The sequence below is a fragment of the Arvicola amphibius genome, chromosome 6 (assembly GCF_903992535.2).
Source record: "Arvicola amphibius chromosome 6, mArvAmp1.2, whole genome shotgun sequence".
Lineage (NCBI taxonomy): Eukaryota > Metazoa > Chordata > Mammalia > Rodentia > Cricetidae > Arvicola > Arvicola amphibius.
This window is the reverse complement of record NC_052052.2, coordinates 55250416-55273917: the sequence shown is the minus strand read 5'-3', so window position 1 is coordinate 55273917 and position 23502 is coordinate 55250416. Positions and strand designations below refer to the sequence as shown.

At 41.3% G+C, this 23502-nt stretch overlaps 1 protein-coding gene across 8 annotated transcripts in view; it reads right to left on the bottom strand.

Moving 5' to 3' along the window:
* Positions 1–488: 488 nt before the first annotated feature.
* Elavl2 (ELAV like RNA binding protein 2) overlaps positions 489–23502 on the bottom strand; it is a 67844-nt gene continuing 44830 nt past the window's right edge. For 3 of the 8 annotated variants that reach the window (XM_038333822.1, XM_038333816.1, XM_038333818.1), the window contains exons 4-7: positions 11995–12148; positions 8102–8327; positions 1386–1424; positions 489–816 (exon numbers count right to left, since the gene is read on the bottom strand). In XM_038333822.1, coding sequence (XP_038189750.1) covers positions 489–816; positions 1386–1424; positions 8102–8327; positions 11995–12148 — 747 coding nt within the window. Of the gene's footprint in view, positions 820–877; positions 896–1385; positions 1425–8101; positions 8328–11994; positions 12149–23502 lie in introns of all 8 variants that reach the window. The other 5 variants (XM_038333815.1, XM_038333817.1, XM_038333821.1 and 2 more) reach the window with 4 other exon arrangements.

Below are 23502 nucleotides of genomic sequence, written 5' to 3'. Positions count from 1 at the left end.
TGAGACATAACAGCAATGCTTTAAATGTAAACCAAACACAAAGCTAATTAGAGAACAAAAAGAAAAAGAAAAAGAAAAAGAAAGAAAAGAAGAGGAGGTGGGGAAAGACACAACCAACTGAAGAGTTACAACACAAAGCCTCAATATTTACTCACAGGTTCAAGGCAGTTATGTAAAAAGAAAAGAAATGTCTTCCCTTAGCTGAAACACTTTAAAAGGTCCACCTTCTTCAAAGAAGGCAATAGAATGCAGTGTGACAGGTAAAAACCCTGTACCTCTTGTCCATATTCAAACATAAAAGATATTTAAGAAGTTTTAATTCAAATACTAGCAATAAAAAATCTCACATATTTCTTAGGATGCTAAGTAGTCATTTTATCCCCATCTCAACACTGACTTACAAAGACATTTACTAATGTATAAAGTTTCTCTTAACTTGCTTTTGTTGTATAGTTTTCATATATAAATGGACTGAGGACAGGAGCTCATTAGGCTTTGTGCGTTTTGTTTGTTTTAAAGGAGACCTGCAGGACTCTGTCTCCCAGACGGTATCCATTGAGGCTAGCTATCGCCATGGCAGCCTCATCATAGTTTGTCATAGTCACAAATCCAAAACCTTTGCATTTATTGGTGTTAAAGTCACGGATGACCTTCACGTTGGTGACAGCTCCAAAAGGCCCAAACATTTGCCACAGGATACTTTCATCTGCGTCAGGGGCCAGGTTGTACACAAATATGCACCAGCCCGTTCCGGGGTGCCCAGGAATATTAATTCCAGCAAGACTGGTCATTCCATCAATCGTCATTGGTGAAAACCTACTAAACAAAATAGGAAACAGACATACACACACAGAGAGAATGAACACAGATTGGTTACAGCAATAGGTTTAAGTTCCTTTCCCCTTTTTCATTTCCCCAAATTTAGCAGTTTCCCTCTCCCAACAGATGCATACAGCTACTTGATGTGCCAACCGAGGCTCTATTTGTGGCTTGCAGTGACAGACAAACATTCCAGGTGTTGATACGTTATGAAATGACCATTGTCTGCTGTACTGAATAACAATTAACACATTGGCAAAGAAATCTAAAAACTGGCTTCATGAGTTAAACAGGACGGGGTGGGGAGAAAAACCAACACATAACATACACATGCTATAATGTCGCAATGCAATCTGAAACAAATGACTTTTTAAAAGACTAAGAGGCATACAGTGGTATAAAATATTCCATGAGTCAAATGCACTTCAGAATCAGTTTTACAGAAGGCTGTACATGCAAAAGAAAACCCAACATAAACTTATGAAGGTGGAAATATTGCTCCCCAAATCAAAGACATTACTCAGTCGTGGGAAGGGATTATGAGTATCATGAACCTGTGTCATTACCTCTTCACTCCATAAGCCATATTGAGCAGATTGTCCAACCTGCAAAACACACATTTAGCAAACTTCAGTGTTTCATTTTCCCCCTTGAAGTTCATGAAAGCTAGGCTCATTACTGCCACCTTCCAAGGGGATAATTGTGCACAAAATATATGTGATGTCTCAAGACACTGGGCCTTTTACCATTCATGAGAGAATGGGCACCCAATGCTGTAGAATATTGGCTATCGCTACAGGGTCAGTGCAGCAAAGAAAAAAAGAAGTGGTCATCCAAGGAAAGAGCCAGAAACAAAATGCGAAGGCGCTAGAACAGCTAACATCTGATTTCCCACTGGGCGAGTACTGAGAGCATTACTGGAACTGACCAGTACTTGTATAAACCCCCACGCTTCTAACTGCCACCATTTCGTGGGTTCCTGAGGATGCTGAAGCACATAAACCTTAACTAGCCCCAAGCTAACAAGGCTAGTGACATCAGAGCAGTTTGATCTTTAAAAATCAAAGACGTAGAACAAGTGCACTGTATTTTATGGACAAACTTGGCTTTACAGAATTTGTTCCATCCTGCTTTACCAATGCCAAAACTACTGAGGGTGTCTCGGGGTTTCTAGAATTTATCAATAAATTAATGTGAGGAGCAAGCATACCTAATGCATATTTAACCACCCAACTGTGAGAGTGTTCCCCACTCTCCAAAGACAGCCCCAGGTCAGAGGTGAGGCACAATTATTTTGTCTTTTAACATCTGTGAAAGGCTATGTGGGGTGGGTATCAGCTTTTCTGTTAGACCCATGCACATAGCAGAGCACATAAGAAAAGCCACTCCTCTCAGTTTTATAAAAGCCCATGTATTCCTTCTGGCCTTTCAGATAGGGAAGAATGTTGTCCTCGCACATCCTAATCTCTATCTCCACTGAGCATTTGTGTGTTTTGAAAAAAGTGAAAAGGAAGTGTTGAGTTGCTCTAATGCAAAGAGTAAGACAAGAGAACAAATCACAGTGGCACGAGATCTTCCTTCATCTATTTGGGTCTGCCATGCTCCATGACCCTCTCATATGTACCACTTAGGACAGACCATTAGCCTGGCCTCCGCATACCTGCTGATTATGTATAAAAGCAATGGTTACCAAAAATAATCATCCATCACTTAATGCAGGATGTAAACTACCCAGAAGGCAGACTGGGTGAGAATATTTGCACTCACAAAGCTTGGAGCAGGTGTGAAGAGCGCAGACTGTCTGCAGAGTGAAGATGAGTAAAGATGCCATGACTTTATATACAAAAAAACCAAGGTTACAAACACCAGGGTAAATGGATGCAAATCCGCAACACCAATCACAAAGCGGTCTGATACAAAAGTTCACCAAATTACTGGAATGATAGATATGGGATGCATGTGACAAACGGCACCTCTGGGACAGATGAACATACTGAGGTTGCTGTTAAAAGTGACTAACGGATGAAATTCAGAAGCTCCATTTTCCCTCCACCCGCTTAGGAGCGAGCAACCAACTCCCAACATAGAAATTCTTTAAATGTGTCTGTTTTAAAGACAGGATGGAACCAAACCTGCCATGGGAGTGAGTTATACACACCAAGGGAGAAATGTCTTAGTTCCCAGCTCTATCCCATCCCACAACCCTAAAGCACCTCAATGGGCCTCATAGCTGCCCAACCTGTGGAGTCTTATATGATCCCTTGATCTTCATTCATCTCCCAATTGTAGAAGAAATTGAGTCCTTGGGCATTTAAACCAAGTTGTCTCTCCTCATTCATTCTCATTCATTCATTCCCTCCCTCCCTTCCTCCGTCCCTCCCTCCTTCTCCTCATCAACAGAGGGGTGGATACTGCTCCAGGAAACAGCCTTGGCACAGCAGCTGGCTGACTCCATGCAGCCGAAATCCATTTCCCTTGTCCCCACTGCCATATGTCTATGTGTCCCATTGGAATCTAGAGCAGGCAGTGGGCACGTCATATGGACATGGAGCAGCCTTTGTCCAGCAGCAGGCAGCATATTATAAACTGTGCAGCTACAGGAGAAAATGTCACAGTACCCCTGGCACAGCCTCATTCCTTCACTCCACGTCCACAGCTCAAGGACTCTCCTACAAGGATATCCTAAAACTGGAAATGGAGCCCAGTCTAGAGGTCTCTCCGGTAACTTAGGCCACACACAGATGATGTCTACACCATAGGAGTAGATGTTAAGGAGTCAATTGTGTGTATACTTTGCTATTTAAAACCAGAATGCTCTTAAAATTTAACATATAGGCTGTACCAATATCGGCATCTACTCTCCAGAGTATCATATGCTCCCCAAGGAAGTCTGAGTCTCTCTGAGAGGGCAACCAATGTCACCCCTACTTAATCGTGAGCTAGGATACAATCCAATTTACAAATTATTTGGAAGACTAGATAGACTAGATAGAAAAACCTAGCTTCCCTTAAGACATCCTTTACTTAAAGGAAGATTCCCAGGACAAGGGAAATTAAATTAGGTTGAGGATGATTCAGTGAGGAAAACTAAAAGAAACAAAACAAAACCAGTTATTCCCCTTACTTCTCACAGAAACCACATCAGGAGGTTAGACACCAGTCAATTCAACATCTCTTACATGCAGCCAGAAAAGTCAAGGTGATAAATATTAACACTTTATGAATCACACTTAAAGATCTTATTTACTAAGATATATTAGGTAAATATACCAGTATAATTATCAGTACATTACTATATTTGATAAGAGTATCTATTTCATCGTTATTCTATCTTTTTTAAAAAATTTATTTATTATGTACAATGTTCTGCTTGCAGCCCAAACGAGGGCGCCAGACTTCATTGTAGATGGTTGTGAACCACCATGTGGTTGCTGGGAACTGAACTAAGGACCTCTGGAAAAGCAGCCAGCGCTCTTAACCACAGTGCCATTTCTCCAGCCTCTTTATCCTATTTTTGTATGTTTGATTAGAATTCACAGTTTAAAGTTCACTGACTATAAAGGCACAAGCCATGTGCCATTTTACGCGCACAGAGAAGACATTGGTAACATTTTCCTATCACCAGGATAATGGAATTCAGATTATTTCCAGGCAATACATTTAATAGAATTTTCTATCAGTGAAAACATCTTCATTTCAAAACTGGGTATTTAGAAATGCAGCATAAAGCTAAGGTATCTGCCTAATTTTCAAGCTATTCAGCTGGTATGTTAATGAAAGACCATATTGAAAGAGAAATAAAAAAATCAATTAAAGCCAGATATAATATGTGAAAAAGACAGTGAGAAAACACAATTCCAGACACCAGAAGAATTATCAAACCTCTCCAAAGCATGGAGCATCAGTTAGCTTGAAGTTAAACAACACAAGCTCATCCATACGTTTCCTTATGCAATCGCATGGCATCTAAGAATGAGGAAAATTACTCAGGACGCTTGATGTCTGTGTCTTCCAAAATGAGATCAAATTAATGGAACCAGCAACATGCCTGAAGCTCAATCCAATGGCTGACTCCAGGAGTTCTTCAAAAGTGCACAAAGACTCCAGAACACAGGCCACTGTACAGGTCACACTCAATAAAGATAAATCTACCTCACAAGAATGAATGAGAAAATTTTGTGTACAGTTTAATTCAGATACACTGTACTAAAAATATTCTTAATGGACTAAAATTACATTATGCAGCCAAATAGTCTGTCTTATTCTGAAAACTATAAACACTTCAACAAGCTCATCAGATTAGCAGTGTTCATGTTTAAATAATTCTATTTATCAATACAGATTGAGCCATAAACCTTATAAGTCCACTTATAAAGTTAATCCTTATTACATGAATTTTATTTTTTTTAAACTTCATGAATACTGAAAAACCTTTCATTGTTAATGTAACTTGTATACTCCAGCCTCTCTCAGCTATCAAGGTACCAAGATAACATAAAAATAAACAATGAGTTTTCTAAAATTCATACTGGGCAGTAGCAAACTCGAAGCAAAGGTATTAGAACAACAAATATTATAAAGAAATAACTGCATAAGGAATTAGATCTCAGCTACAGAAAAGATCAAGGTACTAACAAAACTGCAAGGCCTAAATTCAAGTGTCTCAAAAGCTCAAAGAAGATAGACTTTCATTCGATAAAACTTGGGGAAATTCAAGGTAATGACAGCCAAACTAAAGATACCTTTAAAGAGCACCAATTACACATCAGGATAAATTTGGATTGTAGAAATTAAAACTCAGCTTCTCCCATAACATAGTCCAGATCAACACATCCTCTAGTACCTGGTAGCTCATATTTTTACCACTCAGACAGAGGTGATGGGCATAGGCATGAGCAGTGAGCTGAGGGAGAAGACAGGATATGAGGAAAGAAAAGCTGTCCTAATTCCTGATGGCTCCTATTTTGCCCTCACTGGGTAACCTGGTGGCAGCCACTCCTCTGTGACTACCCAGCTGATATCAAACTTAGTACAATAAGAGCACTGCACATTCCAGTCCACAGCTCCCAGTGATCTTCCTGCCTCAGCCTCCAGAATAGCTGGGACTCCAAGCTCAAACCTCCACTTACTGTAATCTTCCTCACTACTGCCAGGTTTTCCTTTCAACTAATGCCCCTTATGCCCTTTTTCTACAATGTCTTTCTGTAAGGGCCAAAGAATCTCAGAAGTAATGATAATATATATTATTAAAATACTTTTTATAATGTAAAATGGACAGAAGATAAAAGTTTTATATTTAACATGAGGACAACCTTGAAAAACTTAACCCCATCAAAAATAAAAGGCACATGGCACATACAGAGGGGCAGGAAGATTTAGATGCTGTGGTGCCCAGCGTCCAGCACATGCTGCCCACATATGTCCTAGCCAGTGTATCAGGCGTCTCAATGCTAATTATAGGTTCTCTGGCCTAGTCTTAAGAGGCTGAGAGGGTTTCTCTAACAAATAGTAACAAAAAATTACAGTTTTAATCGAAAACATAAAACAACAATCTAGGGCAGTACAGCTTTCTTCTAACAGCAAACTAAAACTAACTGGGAAGGACAACTAGGAAGCACTGCTAAAACTCACTGGAGTCTAACTGTACTGCATTTAAAAACACCAAGTGAATGGTTAAGAAAGATGCCAGAGAGGGCGTGCAACAGGCACTGAGGGGGGGGGGGGGGCTACGAGAGCTCTTTCTGCAGAAGAATTGCCAGATGGCACACCTGCCTTTCCTCTCCTTCAGTGGACATTGCTTGTCACCAAGGTCAAAGGTGATACATATTTTGTTTTTCTCAATGCTTCCATGAACTAGGGAGCTGGTCGCCTTCGTCAACACAACCTTTGACAATGCCATCATTCTCCCAGAGAGAATGCTAACTTAAGTAGGTATTCAACCTGGCATTTACAGAAAATTTCTTTTCACAGCCAAGTAATATACTTAAATATTTTTAGGGAACTTTTTCTTTTCTTCTATTTTCAACACTCCAATACACCAATGGGGAAAATCTATGAGACTGGGACTAGAAAACATGTAAGTTAAGTCCTCTATCTTACAAAGTTTGTGATTATGTACTTTGTTAATTAACTATTTCGTCTCAGGAAGAAAAGAATAAAGATTTACATGGAGCCATTACAAAACACTACCTTAGGTGTTAGATATAATGTGGCTATACCATACTGTGTGATCAAATAGTATTTACAGCATCCTGGGAAATAAAACTGGGTGATTTGTTCATAAAAATCACAAGCTCACTGTTCCTAATGGAATATCATTTTTCTGTCACATGCAGTTGATATGCCCGGAATGACTCATGGTCTGGTTGTTGGTTCAAGGACTAGCTAACTTGATAACTGGGGGTATATGCCCATCAGTAACTCGGTGAATAAGCACAAAGAGGCAGAATCCAGACCACCACTACTTTCTGTATGATGCAGAAAATGACTTAGCTTTCTTAAAGAGATGAAAATAAAGAAAATGAGAAAGAGAAAAAGAAAGGGGAGATGGTAAGGAGAAGGGAAAGAAAGAGGAGGCATAGTTGCAAAACCATGACTCAGAAAAATTTAATATATTGTTTCTCTAAACTGTTACAGCTAAAGTTTGTCAACCTCTCAACTTTAACAAAAGGAGATGGGGGCCCACTTTTAGGTTCTCGGGGCTTTCACATAGGTCAATATCTTTATCAATGTCTATATTATGAAACAAAGCTAACGGGAAGAGCTCAACAGCTCAAAACTTCTAAGAAAACAGTAACAAATGGAAAACAGCACGTCAGACTTCACCGTCTGTGGGTCAGGTTTTCTCAAGCTGGGCTTTGTGTCCAGGCACCTGGGGCTATCCAGTATGCTGCAGGATGCTTAGTAGCATTCTCTGGACTCTACCCACTAGATGTGAGCCACATCTCCACCCAAATTATGCCGTCACGAATGAGTCTACACTTTGTCAAATGTCTCCTGGAGGCAAAATCAGTCCTGGGGGAGAACGGCTCTTACAGTTAATTGTCCTCACCTTCAAAAGTCCATACTTCCCAAAGTATGTTTTCTCCGTGCCCATTAATATGAGAGAGAGAGAGAGAGAGAGAGAGAGAGAGAGAGAGAGAGAGAGAGAGAGAGAGAGAACGAGAACACAACAGTAATGACAAACTCAAAGCAGAGATCTTGTGGATACAATTACTTGACAGTAAACCTGCACATTCTCCTCCAGTTTAGTAGCTGGGCACGAGAACTGGACCAGACTTACCTAAAACGCTGTGCCTGCTGAGCTAGCGGTCCTGGGTACCTTCTGTTTGGAGACTGGTACAGCTGGGAAAGGATGGCCTGATTGGTTTTTTGGCTTGGATTATTAGCAAACTTTACAGTGATTGGCTCTGTGGCACCAGGAGGTTTCTGGCCATTTAGGCCTTTGATAGCTTCTTCTGCCTCAATCCGCTTGTCAAATCGAATAAACCCTACACCCCTTGATATGCCTAAGGTAGATTTAAGTAAAGATTTGGGAAAGAGGGAGCAGGAGAGGGGAAGAAGAGAAGAAAGGATAAATTAATTTTTCCTTCTCATGAACATCTTTTCACCCACATATAACATTTGCCACAAAAATCACATCAGGAAGAAAATTTTACCTCAGCAATTCAACTTCGAATCTCAATTTTCCACCTTTTATAAATGCACGAAATGACCTATACAATGTGAGTTCTCACTATCGATCATGTGCTTGTCAAGAAGCCAAGAAAGCACAAAAGTACATAAACCCATGCTTTTTTCCCCTGCATTCCTTCCTGCCTCCTGTGCTTTCTGTAGTAGCACCAACTGCTGCCTGAGTTCTGGTTCTCAAAGCATGCCATCAGACAGGCAGCCTCTTCCCTTGAAATTTGCTAAAGACACTCGAGAGCAGATAGAGCTCAACTAAAATTCTAAGTAATACATTCATCTTATCACATCATTTAGCATGAAGGTCTCTCAAGAAAACAAAACCTAGACAGGCGGTGGTGGTGCACCTTTAATCCCAGCACTTGGGTGACAGGAGCAGACGGATCTCTGAGGCCAGCCTGGTCTACAGAGCAAATTCCAGGACCATCAAGGCACACAGAGAAACTCTCTCTTGAAAAACAAAAAAGAAATACAAAAAAACCTAACTCTGAAGAGGGTCTTCATATCCTCTGAGCTCTGCCGTGCTTCTCTTTAGCTATATATTACAGAAGTAATGTTGCACGGGGGAAAAGGTAAAAGAGGACCTGGATTTTCCAAGTTAAATCAGTAGAAAGCAAGCTTCCTGGCACCTCCAGCATTGCTCTTAACTGCGGAGAGCCATTCCCTGTCTGACAACAATGGCAAAGCAAGGCATGAACAAGGCTTATCCAGTTTACGAGAAACAGCAGCATGTGACTCTCAGCTCATCCCATTTAATTGTCATAGGCAGGTGAGCAGGTAATCACAGCTGGTCAACACAACGCAAGCAGCTGCAGAGAAATGCCTTCTTGGCAACTAACCAGATACTCACAGGACGGGTTTTAGACTAGCAGGTAGGAAAGTATAGATAATTCCAAGTGGGCCAGGGAAGAAAGATAGGGCTACTGAGAAAACCTGGACCATCTTGACTTAGAGCAACCTCAAAAATAAAGGTTTGTTTGCCTTACATCTAAACCTGGAGAAGGCTCAGAATTTTCTAAGGTTAATAAGGCATTTTCTAGATGTATGCTTGATCCAATACCCTCTGTTATTTTGCCTGGGTCTGTGTAAACGATGTGCAGTGTCCACGGTAAACACCTGACGGCTGAATAACAAGCTGCTGGGCTTCATTGCCCCTCCCCCCACTTCAGGGACAGTGTAGGTGTTTTTCTTGAAAGTTCTAAGTATGAAGAAGATATAATTATAAATATATCCTTTCATGTACCTACTGGCTCCTATTAAGAACTATCATCCCAGCTAGCATATTTCCAGCTCTCAGCAGGCTGAAGCAGGTGGTTTGCTACCGTGTGAGATGCCAGGTTGGTGAGAGAGAGAGGAGAGGAGAGAGAGAGGGAGGGAGGGAGAGAGAGAGAGAGAGAGAGAGAGAGAGAGATCTTGAATTTCCAAAAAAGAAAAATGGGGAAAAGAGAAAAAGGAAAAAAGAAAGGGCAAAAAGAAAAACACAGAGAGAGAAAGAGAGAGAGAGAGAGAGAGAGAGAGAGAGAGAGAGAGAGAGAGAGAGAGAGAGAGAGAAAAGCAAAATAAAATACTAAAATTTTTGGCTGCTCCATTAGAAAAGCAGATTAAAAAATGGCATTCTCACAGGTGAGACTACTTAAAGTGTGTATGTGTAGAGGGGTGCCTATCCTCAGGAGTGTAAGTGTGAGGGGGGAGTTCCTATCCTCAGGAGTGTGAGTGTGTGGGGGTGCCTATCCTCAGGAGTGTGTGTGTGGGTGCCTATCCTCAGGAGTGTGTGTGGGGGGGTGCCTATCCTCAGGAGTGTGTGTGTGGGTGCCTATCCTCAGGAGTGTGTGTGGGGGGGGTGCCTATCCTCAGGAGTGAGTGGAGGGGTTCCTATCCTCAGGAGTGTGTGTGGGGGGGTGCCTATCCTCAGGAGTGTGTGTGTGGGGGGGGGGGTGCCTATCCTAAGGAGTGGGGGGGGACTATCCTCAGGAGTGTATGTATGGAGGGGGATTCCTATCCTCAGGAGTGTGTGTAGGGGTGCCTATCCTAAGGAGTGTGAGTGTGTGTGGGGTGTACCTATTTTCAAGAGTGTGAGTGTGTAGGGGGGTGCCTTTCCTCAGGATTGAGAACATTTGGAGTAGGACCTCAGAATTTGTAGTTCTAGCAACATTCCAGTAGGCTGCTGGTGCTGGAGGCATGGGCCACACTCAGGACATACTAAGTATGTCCACCTATCATCCTTCACACTCCGGAAGGTCCATGGTTAAAGAGTAGAGACACAATTTTCATGTAACAGATGAAGCCTACTCTAAGTCCACCAACTTCTTGTTGACTACAAAATTGTTTTTAAAAAAAATGCTATGAACAAAAAGGTATTTCTTCTGCTTGGAATAAATCTTGTTAGATTGGCTATGCTTGGATTTTTATTTAGCCCCATTAACAAACTGTGTGCAATACAGCACAGTGTGACAAAATGAATCGGGGGACAACGGAAGAGCTACTGCAGCTAACGCCCAGTCTTGTACACTTTCAGACTTTCTCATGACAGGCCATTCTCCCAGGCAAGGGTACACACTGTTGATTCTACCCAGAAGTCTCGGAACAGAAGAGCACTTCCTGTGGAGCCAATTAACAACACAGAAGGGAAGAGCAGACCACTCCGGCCAAATTCACAACTGAAGATGAAAACTGTGGCCTTATTTTATTCTGGGGTTAATCTGCCCCTTTCTTACACTAAAAACCCACACATTGGGATACACGATACTACAATGTGGCTGGTGTGGAACTAAGGCCCTGCAGGTGACTCCCGCCCCCTCCTTTTCTTATTTCTCCATTTTTATTCGGTTTTGGAAAGGACAAGTGTTGCTTTTATGTAGAAAATCTAAAAATCTGTAATGCAATCCATATCAGCAGCTCTTTGCTCGCTAGCAGTGTTGGCAGAAGTGTTCTTTATGTATAAAGTCCTAATGAACATCTTATTCTCATTTCATTTGGTCAAAAGTTGCATTAGGCATAAAACAAATTGCTACCACTCAAAATTCCATGCTCTTACGTAGGCCTCTGTGGCTCAGCAGAGCCCTGGAAAACTGCCTCCACAGCAATTACCAGAGTGGATTCTGCCTCATCCTTACTCAGAGTACCAGCTGCATCCTGCTGCAGTGAATTTTGCCTTTCACAAAAATAAGATTGTTTATAAGGAGGATAGGGGCTTCTTTCACACAGAGGCTTGAAAATGAAGATTATAGCATCTATAAATTTATTACAAGCCATGAAACAGGCTTCAAACCTGCACCTTCAGGGTGGAAATGACTCAAGCTTGCTCACTCCACTCCACAATCTATTTCTGTCCATGCATATTTATGAACAATTCCAGCAGAAAATTGCATTTTCTGGCCCACATGCACCTTTGATGTGTTCTAGAGGCAAGACTGCTGTGTGAGGAGACAGGATATTTCCCAATCTGCCCGTCAGAGAGCACAGGACTATGCAGAACCGCGGCCCACTTACCAGTGACCTGGTCGACAAGAATGCGAGAAGTGATGATGCGCCCGTACTGTGAGAACAGCTGCTCCAGCTCCTTCTGGGTCATTGTTTTCGGAAGCCCGCTGACATACAAGTTTGCATCTCTGATAGAAGCTGAGCTCGGGCGAGCATAGGAAACCTGGAAAGGGGAATACGGTTAAGCATACTGATAAACTCACTCCTTTCAGAAACTCAATGCCTACCTTGATAACTGCTCCATAAGGGGCAGAGAGCAAACACTGGCGTTAATGCAAGTAGGATGTTTATTCACGGGGGCGGGGGCGCATTTCAGACAAGAAGGCAATGCCATTTCTCTGTGTGAAGAAGAGAAGATCTACTCCAAGTGCATCTGTGAGGTCCAGAACGGGATCAGTATCACACACAGCATGGCACACCAGTGGAACCAGGCCAGTATCACACACAGCATGGCACACCAATGGGAGCAGGCTAGTATTCACGCACACACACGCACACACACACACACACACACACAGCACACCAAGGGGAGCAGGCCAACAGGAAGCAAGAGATGTGGGAGCAATCACTCCCAGTTAACATATTTTGAAGTCATCAGATGCATTCTTAAGACTTGTTTCCCACACTCTACCATCTCTGGAGATGATGGTACACATTTAAAAATACTTATCTTTATTCGCGACGGATTCCTTATTAATTTCTGTCAATGCCACTTACACAAACTCCCAGAGATTTAATACATTCAGGAGTCATGACCTTCTTGATCCATTGTCTTCTCATTCACAAGTTTTCATAACCTTCATTTCAGGACCAAGTATTTTCAATGACTTTATCTGCTATTTAATGTTCTCGCACAAAAAAACTCCTTCTAAAAGTTTTTTTTTTAATTTTTCATACAATATAATTTCATCATATTCTTTCCCCTCTCCCAATTCTTCCCAGGTCCACCCTCTCTACTCACTCAACTCCATGTTCCTTCTCTATCTCAAAATAAAACAAAACCCACCATCCTGAAGACAGAAGCACCCATGAATACAAGCAGGGAGTCCCTTCTGTGCTGGCCAATCCTCCTGAGCATAAGGCCTGCCCATGGGCTTATTCCCCATTCCCACATTGGGATTTGTCTACCTTGAACTTGTGAGGGTCTTGTGCATCTCCGTGGTCTGCGAGTTCTTACGTGTATCAGCCCTGTGGTATTCCCTTGGCTCTTACAGTCTTTCTGCCTTCCTTATACTTAGTATTTTAATGAAAAAATTCCAAATTTGTACAAGATGGAAGACAAAAACCCTGTATTGGTTTATAATCATCACTATTCAGGTCTTGCTCATCACTGAATTAATAATGTTTAGAAATGACCAGCATGTGTCCAATGCATAACTATGTGCTGAAACCTCACGGATCATGTGAGTCCACAGCACTACACACATTTATGGCACAGCCCATTGTCTCATCCAGATTCTTGTCCAAGCTGAAATCCATACCTGCTCTGCCCATCATATAAGCATTACCGAGACAGCTATGTGTCCTGTCCCCTAAGTGATTCCCCATCATACTCCCTTCGGTTTGCCTGTGGTTTCTTCAGCACTAGCCAACTACATGGACAGAAATTTTGTAACATGGCTTATCTTCTGCATCATTCATAAAAAGAGCCAACACATCTAACTCTGGGATTGACTTGCTAGACTAACACAATATGATTACTTCTGCCTGATTATGTTACCTAGTAGTGCCCACCTTTGATCATGCTGACTACTCTAATATAGAATCTTTGATCAAAACTAGTATTTTAATAACTAAAGCATCAAACATTTTCTTCCTGGTTTACACCTGCAGTTCTTTGTTACTTTTAAAAATAACTTTCTAGGAAATAAAACAAAAGTAGAAAACACAGGCCATGTTTTATATTAATTTATGAAGTTCTTGGTATCTTTTACCCCTGTCCCAACAGGGCTTACATTTAATACCTCTATTCTTATCAGTTTGCTCACTAACAAGTGAAAATACAGATGCTGTTCAAAGGTCTAATTTGAAAGTCACATTACAGTGTCCTGTCCTATACAAAGGAATCTGGGACAGGAACAAAGGGAAAATATTCACATGCACTCTTTTCCTCTGCACCTAGCTACTTAGTGGTGAACACTCGTAAGAAAGGGGGGAAAGGGGAGGAAACCTTGAAGTGATCAAAATAATATTAGCAAAAATCCATCCTTGGAACTTCTGTGCCTATGGTCCCACAGCCACTCGAGTATGTTTGAATCTGTGAGAACACACGGCTACCAAAGCTCCCTTCTAGACTGCTCTGTCATCATCCACGGAGGCTGCACAATCTGGCGCTTGCCCCACTTCTAGATTGAGGACTTCATGGCTTTATTTCTGTAGCAGGGAGCCAGTCAGCAGTCACTCTGCTCTGGACCACGTGGCTGAAATGTTCTTTGTGAAAGAGTCACTCACCATGGGCTTCAGGGCAGTCACAGCATTTATGCACTGTCAGTGAGTGAGAAGCTAACGAAGAAGCAGTCAGGAGGCTCAAGCTCAGGATAGATAGGGAGAGTCACAGCGGTGAAAAGTGACAGTTCTCCAGTCAGTGAGCCTAGTTCAAAGCTAGATTCAACTCTTAACTAAAGACCCTGTTAACTTGGGACAAACTCCTTAGTCCTAATACATCATGTAAACCGCAGACTTTGACTTTCAAAAGTAGTTCTTAAGAATAAATAAGTACTTTTTAGTTTGCATGGCATTAAGAGTCTAAAATAGGGTGGCTGTGCTATGAATACGATTCACTTCTACATGCATCTAAGCACATCAAGAAAGACATGCATGATTAAGTTCGGAGTAGATTCACTTCTACATGCATCTAAGCACATCAAGAAAGACATGCATGATTAAGTTCGGAGTAACTGAGTCCATCACGGCTTTCCAGGGTCCTTCACTCCCACAGCGACATGCACTGCTTTGTACATCTCCAACATGTGTAGGTGAGGTGCTTTAAGTTATCCTGAGACATATTTGGGATAAAGGGCTTATATTTAGTGATTCTATAAAAACTGAAAGCATACTGGATCAGTTGCCCTGCCTTCAATGTCCATCACTTTGTTTGCTTGCTTTTGTCTTTGCTTGGTTTGGCTTTTGAGATAGGACTTCATTCTTTAGCCCAGGCTGGCCTCAGAATTAGGTCAAGTCTCCTGCCTCAGCATTGTGGGTACTTGGTTTGAGAGGTGTGAACATCCATAGCAGGCTTAATAATATACACATTTAAATTCACATTATTTAATTTCAAATCATGTTTAAAAAGCTCTAAGACAAATCTTAAAACAGCGTTTCCCTATAGTGTTGTCAGAGAACTGGTTTCCATTACTATATGTAGATATAGAGATAATGGGCTACACTAAAACCCATGATAGTAACAAACACTGCTCAATAATGTAATCATGTTCACGCTTAGGTTTCTGTCAGATATAAAGCATGATCAAATAGTTTTCTTTCTGTACTTTCAGCTATCTTCTGAAGCAGGCAGGGCACAGAAAAAGAAATTAAGGCTGGAGAAAGAGGTAAAGATAACTCAAATCCCATGCCTGAGGTCATACACAGCTGCTACTGAGGTCTGGATTCACCAACTGATCTTCTCGGCTCTGTGCCTTTTTCTCCTGGTCCAACTTTCTCTCTACAGTGTCACACTATTGAAGTTAGCATGTCAGCTCACTTGTTGTAAGAGGTTCAGAATTTTTAAGCAACTCTAGACTACTTCTTAAAACACATACATAAACTAAGCAAAGATAGCAGAAAAGATGTCACTAAACCAGTTATTTTCATGTCATATGCATTAATGTATTTCAAAGTAGCTTTTCTTAAAAATAGTGGTCACCAGTTGAGATTAAATGTAGAAATTTTAAATCATGATTAAAATTAGTTTTATTTCACACTCTAAACCATAAAGATAAAAAAAACACTACCCCCAGGAATTTCCAAGAAGATAAGAAAGGCTGTGTTGACCCTTCTCCCATAATGCATCAGGTAAGTTTCTCAGAATTAAAGCAGCCCTCTTTGCTCTATCAGAAATATCACTGTCAACAACATTCTGCCTTCCAAGAAAAGGAAAACAGTTCCTCAATCTCAGAGGATTATAAATACAAAGTACACTTCGGGTCCTTGGAGAAGGATGAAGATGCTCATTGTGGGGATTTAAATCAGTTATCAGCCCAACCTACCTAGTAATCATCTGCAATGGTCAGCACTCAGATTTTGCTGTGGATTTGGAGCTGTATGGATGCCTTGCCTGTGAACAAACCCACACGGGCTGTCTCCATCTTCAAAGTGCTAAATACCCCTATGGGTCTTTAAATTCCCTCAGAGACGACTCAAGTGGGTTTTTTTTTCCAGCTGAATTCTGTACTAGAAATACTTCAATACAATGAAACTCTAGCATATGTCCTAAAAAGGGGCCAACAGCTTATTCCTTCAGCAAATGTGAGCTGATCTCCAATCTAAGTCACTGGATTAATATATGGGTTTGTATTTTAAATTTTCAGTGCCATTTAAACAGGTGAATATTTAATGCCTGAGGAGCAAGGTTATGAAATGTCAAAACTACTAAGTGAAGGATCTAATTTAAGAGGCAGCCAGAGTGTCTGCAATTTAAATATTTAAAGATGATACAGGGAGTACAAAAACTGAACACCAATCTGCTTCCAAGATAGCAATTTAAAACTCAGTTTTATTCTGGAATTTCTCACAAGCCTACAAGTGATATAATAAACCAAGACAAGCAATGCTAAGGCTACTTGAGGGGAGTAGGAGGGAGGGAGAAGCGCAGCCAAAGAGACCCTCTAGCCAATGGCTTCCCAAAGTGGTCCTCACAAATGAGACTATGCCGGACAAACAGGAGAAAAAAACAAAACAAAACAAAAAAAAAACCACCAAACTTACCAAAGTAATAAGGTCTCAAAAACAGAGTACTCTGAAGCACACTATATTCTTTGTAATTAAAAACCCATTTTTTCACCATCAGCTAAAACTAATTACACATTAAACATGCAAATATGAGTAACACATATACTAAGAGTGAACTATTGAAACACGTTAATCAAAATACACAGAACTAAAGGGAACAAATATTTCCTTGGGTAAGAACTGGTACTTCATTAAATGTGAAGCATAGCATCTTAGACCATTATTGCAGTCTACAGAAGCTCATTGGAAACAGTCTGTCCAAAAGCACTACTGCCCTATCTCTGATTCATCAATAGGAACACGGGAAACAGTGATGCTAATACTGGCAGATTAAAGTGGTATGATCCACAAATGAACAAAGCAATCCTTCCTTTTAACACTGTGCACATCTGAGAAATCACCCACCGACAAGATCATCAATGAACAACTTTTATCATTTGTCAACTACTGACCCAGAACTACAAACATTAAACTTGAAAATTAAATGCTTGCCACTTTAGACATTTTTTAAAAGCCTTACTCATTTTTTTTTCTAGCTGAAAAGAGTAGGAAGGGTCATAATTATGCCCATTTACTCTCCAAGTGAACTGCTCTTCATCTCATAAAGTGAAAGCCTGATTGGGACTGTCTGCAAAAGTGCCATCACTAAATCCATGTTGGCTCTTGCTGGAGTAAGTGGACTCATGACAGAACCATGGCTAAACAGTTGGTAGCTGTGTGGCTTCTTCCTGAGAGACTTAGAACACATCCTGAAGGATTCAGCCTCAGAACACAATTCAGGCCACAGACTTGAAAGGTACCCAAAGGGAAGAGGTGGGCTTTTATCAGCTTCCAAATGCAAAACGGTACCAGGAGCACCCGTCAACACATGCCAAGCATATGCTATGGCAATCCTAAACTACGCTTTTCAGGAAGGGCATGCTTTCCCACAGGCGGCAAATGAGAGAAGTTGACAGAAAGGAGTTAAGACTGGCTCCAGCAAATATGTTGGGGGCTAAAGAAAACAATTACTTCTAGCAAACGGCTTATAAAAGCCTTACATATTAGTGTGGTTACCTTTCATATTCCATGATACACAAGCTAGAAAACACCACCAGTGGAAAAAATAACAGAATTTCAAGTTTGATTTAAAATAAGACTTCTTCAATGATTAATAATAATTGCTTCAACTCAACTGAGTTCAGAGATACCAGAGAATACTTTTGATGGTGTTATTCTCTGTTTAAAATGCCTGGAGCACTTCCAATTGCTTTTAAAGTAACTTAAAATTTCTTGGACCTTTATACTTAGGGCTCTGCCTAGCTTTTCTATATAAATTCAAATTACAGTTTCCCCAGATCCCTGTTTCACTGCTTCCCATGTTGAACAAAAGCTGCTCTAACTCACCTATAATTCAGTCAATTCCAACTACCTGCAGACGTCATCTACCCTACTACTACATAAAAGCCAATGCTTACCAGTAGTCCCGTGCACTGTAGTCCAAATTCCATGTAATACCTGTACCTACAGTGAACTGATTGTGCCAGTCTCTCAAATACTGATTGTGCCTGGTGGTGGTGGCTCAGGCCCCAAATCCCAGCACTCGGGAGACAAAGACAGGTGGATCTCTGTGAGTTTGAGGCCAGCCTGGTCTACAAAGCGAGTTCCAGGACAGGCTCCAAAGCCAGAGTAACCCTGTCTCTCAAAACCTAAACCTACTGACTGAAATAGGGCAAGCCTACTATTATCTTGTCTTATTAGTGACATGATTCTTTGAAAAAAGGAAATAACCATTATACTGCTTTGTATGCATTGGTATCATCCACACATTTACTGGGACGAAGACGGTACGCCATGATCATGTACTAACTTGGAGAGTTTATTTTTTTATTTTTTTTGTTGGTTTTTCGAGACAGGGTTTCTCTGCAGCTTTAGAGCCTGTCCTGGATCTAGCTCTTATAGACCAGGCTGGTCTCGAACTCACAGAGATCCGCTTGCCTCTGCCTCCCGAGTGCTGGGATTAAAGGCGTGCGCCACCACCGCCCGGCTTTGGAGAGTTTATTAAACTCTGTTTAAAAAGACAAGGCACAAATCTGAAATGAGAGTGCCAAAAATTCAAAGGAAGTGTTACCAACAGAAGGGACTGACAATTCTATTAAACATGATTAATGGTAAGTTTTTAGCTCCTAAATTGAGGATTTAAATCCCCGAAAGAAACAATTTTCATCAGAGTCATAAGGCGCTAGTAGGGTGGGAGTGGGGCCTAATGTTGAAATAAAAAGAAAAGCTATCATTTAATTCTACTACTTTACACTTAGAAAAGACAGCTGTGACACAGAAGGGCAAGTAGCTTGTGCAAAGACACAGAGGGGAATCGGGTGATCCATTCAGAGGTGACTCCTCTGTCCCTGCATTTTTTTTCATTATACCATTTGTTGAAACACAGCCTTGGTACTCACAAATAATTGGTAAAATGTCAGTCAATAAGAGGATGAGCAGCCGTTGCCAAGGAGATACCTGAAGAGATTCTGTAAGAAGTTATGAAACTTTGCTTTGATAAATGAAATATTCTCTAATGTACATATAAGAACTACGAAACACAGATGTCGAGAGGGCTCAGTGTATAAGGCACCTGTCATGCAAGCCTGATGACCCGAGTGCAGTCCCTGTAATCCACATAAAGGTGGAAGAGAACCCACCCCCAGAGCTGTCCTGACCTCCATGTGTGTGTATACACATAATGATAATACATATTTTAAAAATATGAAACACATTTAAGGAAGTGACTTGGTAAGCACAAGTACAGAATTTCTTCTGTTACTAATGCCCAAGATAAATTTAGGTTATGTGTGAAAAAAATTAATTTTTGGAGGCAGGCCAGCAGAATAAAAAGAGAAAAACTAGGAATCTTGACATTTCACCAATTTACAGCAATTGAAATATTCCTATAATACAAGTTCTCCTATACTGAGTACTTCTGCCTCTCTGAAAATCATACACCATTTAAAGGAAAGACACAACTGGCTGTTAACACTATGGAGGCTTCCCAGCGTTGTAGCAGTTTAAATTTCATTAAGTAAAAGTCAAAGCAATTGACCTTAGCCAACATAAAGACGTAGTAGCTAGGTGTAAGAATAACCAAAAGATAATAACTAAGAACACTGCATGGACAAAAGAAAACAAAAGCATACTTGTTGTAAAGGTTGTGTCGAGCAAACTAGCAACTGCAGAATTGACACATGTGGGGTAGAGAGATGGCTCAGCTATTAAGAGCACTTGTTGCTCTTCCAGAGGATCTGCATTCGATTCCCAGCTCCCACATCATCACTCACAATGGTCTGGAACTCCACTTCCAGGAGATGCAGCATGCTCTTTCGGCCTCCATGGGCACCACATGCCAATGTGCAAAATAATACATGCAGGAGAAGCGCCCATACACATAAAAGGAAAAATAAGATAAATGCTTAGAAAAAAATTCACAAATGTACTTCCTATTACATACGGTATAAACTCAGCCTCTGAATGTGACACCAAACAAGATTGAGTGGAACCAATTCCATCCGAGTATATAAGCTAAGAGAGGGTCCAAATGGGCTGTGGTGAGGGACATGCATAAATATGCTATGGCAATCTTCAAGACATTTAAAGGGAGACCTTGGTGCCCAGTGTCAAGATTTCTGTGTGCAGTATCTGCAGTGCTACCCAGTGCCAGCTGCCACAGACCTTCTGCATGGTGCAACAGCACTACTGCCCAGAGCTTCTCTACTGCCCAGAGCTTCTCTACTGCTCAGTTTCAAGCTCCTATGGGGCTGAACTGATTCTGAACTGCATGCCTGTTTCACGGGTTGGCCATCAAGGAGACACTCTAGTATATGATGAGGGGACAGAATTCAGGGACTTGTGAAGAAGCTACCTGTAAATTACCTCTCCAAGATGATGAGAAGTTGTGATATTCAGAGACTGAACCTTCAGACAACCAGGGAGCCTGTGTAGGACTGAACTAGACCCTCTACCTATGTATGACACTTGCATAGCTTGATCTATTTGTGGGTCTCCTAAAAAATGGGAAAGGGGGCTGTCCTTAATGCTTGACTGGCTCTTAGGAACCTACTCCTCATACTAAATGCCTTGCCCAGCCTAAATACAAGGGGAGGTGCTTAGTCTTATGACAACTTGATGTGCCATGGTTTGCTAATACCCATGGGAGGCCTGCCCCTTTCTAAACAGAAACAGAGGAGTGGATGCCGGGGGCAAGGAGAGTGGGGAGGGAATGGGAGGAAAAGAGGGAGGAGAACTGTGGTCAGGAAGTAAAACAAACAAATAGATAAATAAAAACAAGTTGTGATATTTGCCAAAAAAAATGCTCAACTGGCATTTATGCTTCCTGAGAAAACACGAGTTAAACTGTCTTGTAGAAATTAAGATATCTTCATCCACTTCATAGTAAGTCATTTTCCAATAATGGCTTTTTAAGGGCTCTTTCAAGAGTCTGAAACTTGGACAGAGGATATCTCTAACTGCTGCAATACATCTCAAAAAACATCTCAGGCCATATGTATGTAGTAAGTAGTACATGAATGTTAGCAGTCTCTAATACAGTGTCAACAGGTTACCATGGTGGCTTGGAAAGGGGAAGACTGCGCTTGTTTTAAGTAACCTTGGCTGTTTAAACAACTACGCTGGCAATAATATATGCAAAAGCAAGAAGAGTTCAGCACGCCAGCTTTGGTACTGAGCTTTCATAATCTCTCTACCTGAGGCCTGAGAAGAGAGGAAGCTATGCAAGAGTCATGGGCAATAGGCAGAGTTGGACGAATAGGACCCACAGGGAAAATCTCACTTGAAGGAAAAGTTCAACTTAATCTTAAGAAAAAGATAAATCCTTCAGACATCCAGTGAGGGACTGTATCTTCAATGTATTATGATGCCTGTACCAGGACAGAGCTTTGCACCACCCACCCAACATTAGGGATTTTTTTAAGTACCCAGAAATGTCATTTTTAGTTGTACTTGAGTTGTGGGGTTCTCCACGTTTCAGCATGTGAATGTGTCTCCTAACAAGGATCCCCACAGGGCAAACCACTAGCAGGAGACAGGGTAATCTTGCTTTAATAAATAAGCCAAACAAGTGCTTCTATGACCAAATAAAACTGCTAAATGAAGGCCGAGGTATGTGTTGGTATTAAGTGGAGGACAGAAGACATGGAGATGGGAGTGAGCTCTGCATTGTGAAGGCTAAGGAGCCCAGCCCAGACAGAATGCAGATGCTGGTACCACTGAAACTGTGAGCTGAGGTCAGATTCCAGGGCCTTAAGTATCATATCAGTGTGCAGCTCATGAAAGCAAAGGAGGGATGGCTGAATAAGGTGATAAAGGGCCTTTTCCAATGGTGACCTAGACAAAAAGAGTGACTGACATAAGTGTGCCAAAGTCTAACTTAAGCCTATCTACACAAGTTTCTTTCTGTTCTATAACTAGCAGACACACTTCTTTAGACATTAGTTCAGATACTCAGGTCTTCTCTGACCTATTTACACATACAGTAACAAGAGTAAACTGGTCCTGTCTCTGTGCTCAGGAAAACCTGCAGAGAAACTTCACCTTGGTGTGGGTCTGTGAACAGCTTAGTACGTCCCTCAGGTCACCAAGGACCTCGGGAGAACAAGCCAAGCCTGTTTCTTCTTGTTCCTCCAATGATCAGGTCTTGGCTAAAGGGGCTTAGATGCAGAACATACAGCTAGATTTGGGAGAATTTCCCTAGGAATCTATTCTGTCAAAGGTGACTACTTGACAGCATACATACTCTTCTGTAATTTTCAGATTTAAGTTTCTTGCAAAAGGGGTGTCATATCAAAGTTTCCATGCCCCGGATACTCCTGTATGATTCTCTTTTCTTCACTGAATGAAACCATTCTGTAGAAGGCTATTATTACCTCAGCAGTCACCGCAGAGCTCTCTAGAAAGCCAGGGACACAGCCATGTCCACTGCTCTCTGTGTTCACTTAACTAACATCCAAATAATGGCCATATAAAGCTAAGTGCTGTCCTCCCTAAGTAACCATGTCAAAGTCAGGCTGCCTCATCTTATTCTAAAAGTTGTTCCAACATTCAGCAAAGCTAACTGGAACATACTCTATACTCAAAAGGCTGACAAAATTAACACTTAATTACTCACAGATATTCCCTGCCTAAGACTGCATAGCCATGAGAATATGATCAATTATTTTTCAATTTTTAGAGTTTTACATTTGCTTATCCTTGTCCTTTTGCTGGGGGTGAGTGGGTATCACGATGTGATAGAAAAGGGTAATATCTAAAAGCTACTAACCTGGGCTAAAGAGAAATATTGGTAGAGGTAGTTCGTAGAATGGTGGCCTAGCATGCACGAGGCCCTACCATGGATGCACGGGTCCCCAGTATCACATAAACTGGATATTGTGGTGCATTCTTGAAGTCTCAGTGCAGATCAGAAACTCAAGTCATCCTTGGCTACACAGGAAATCCAAAGCTAATCTGAGTCACGCAAGACGCTGTTCTAATGATGATGATGTGGATAATAATAATAATGATGTTAGTAAACTTTACTATTCA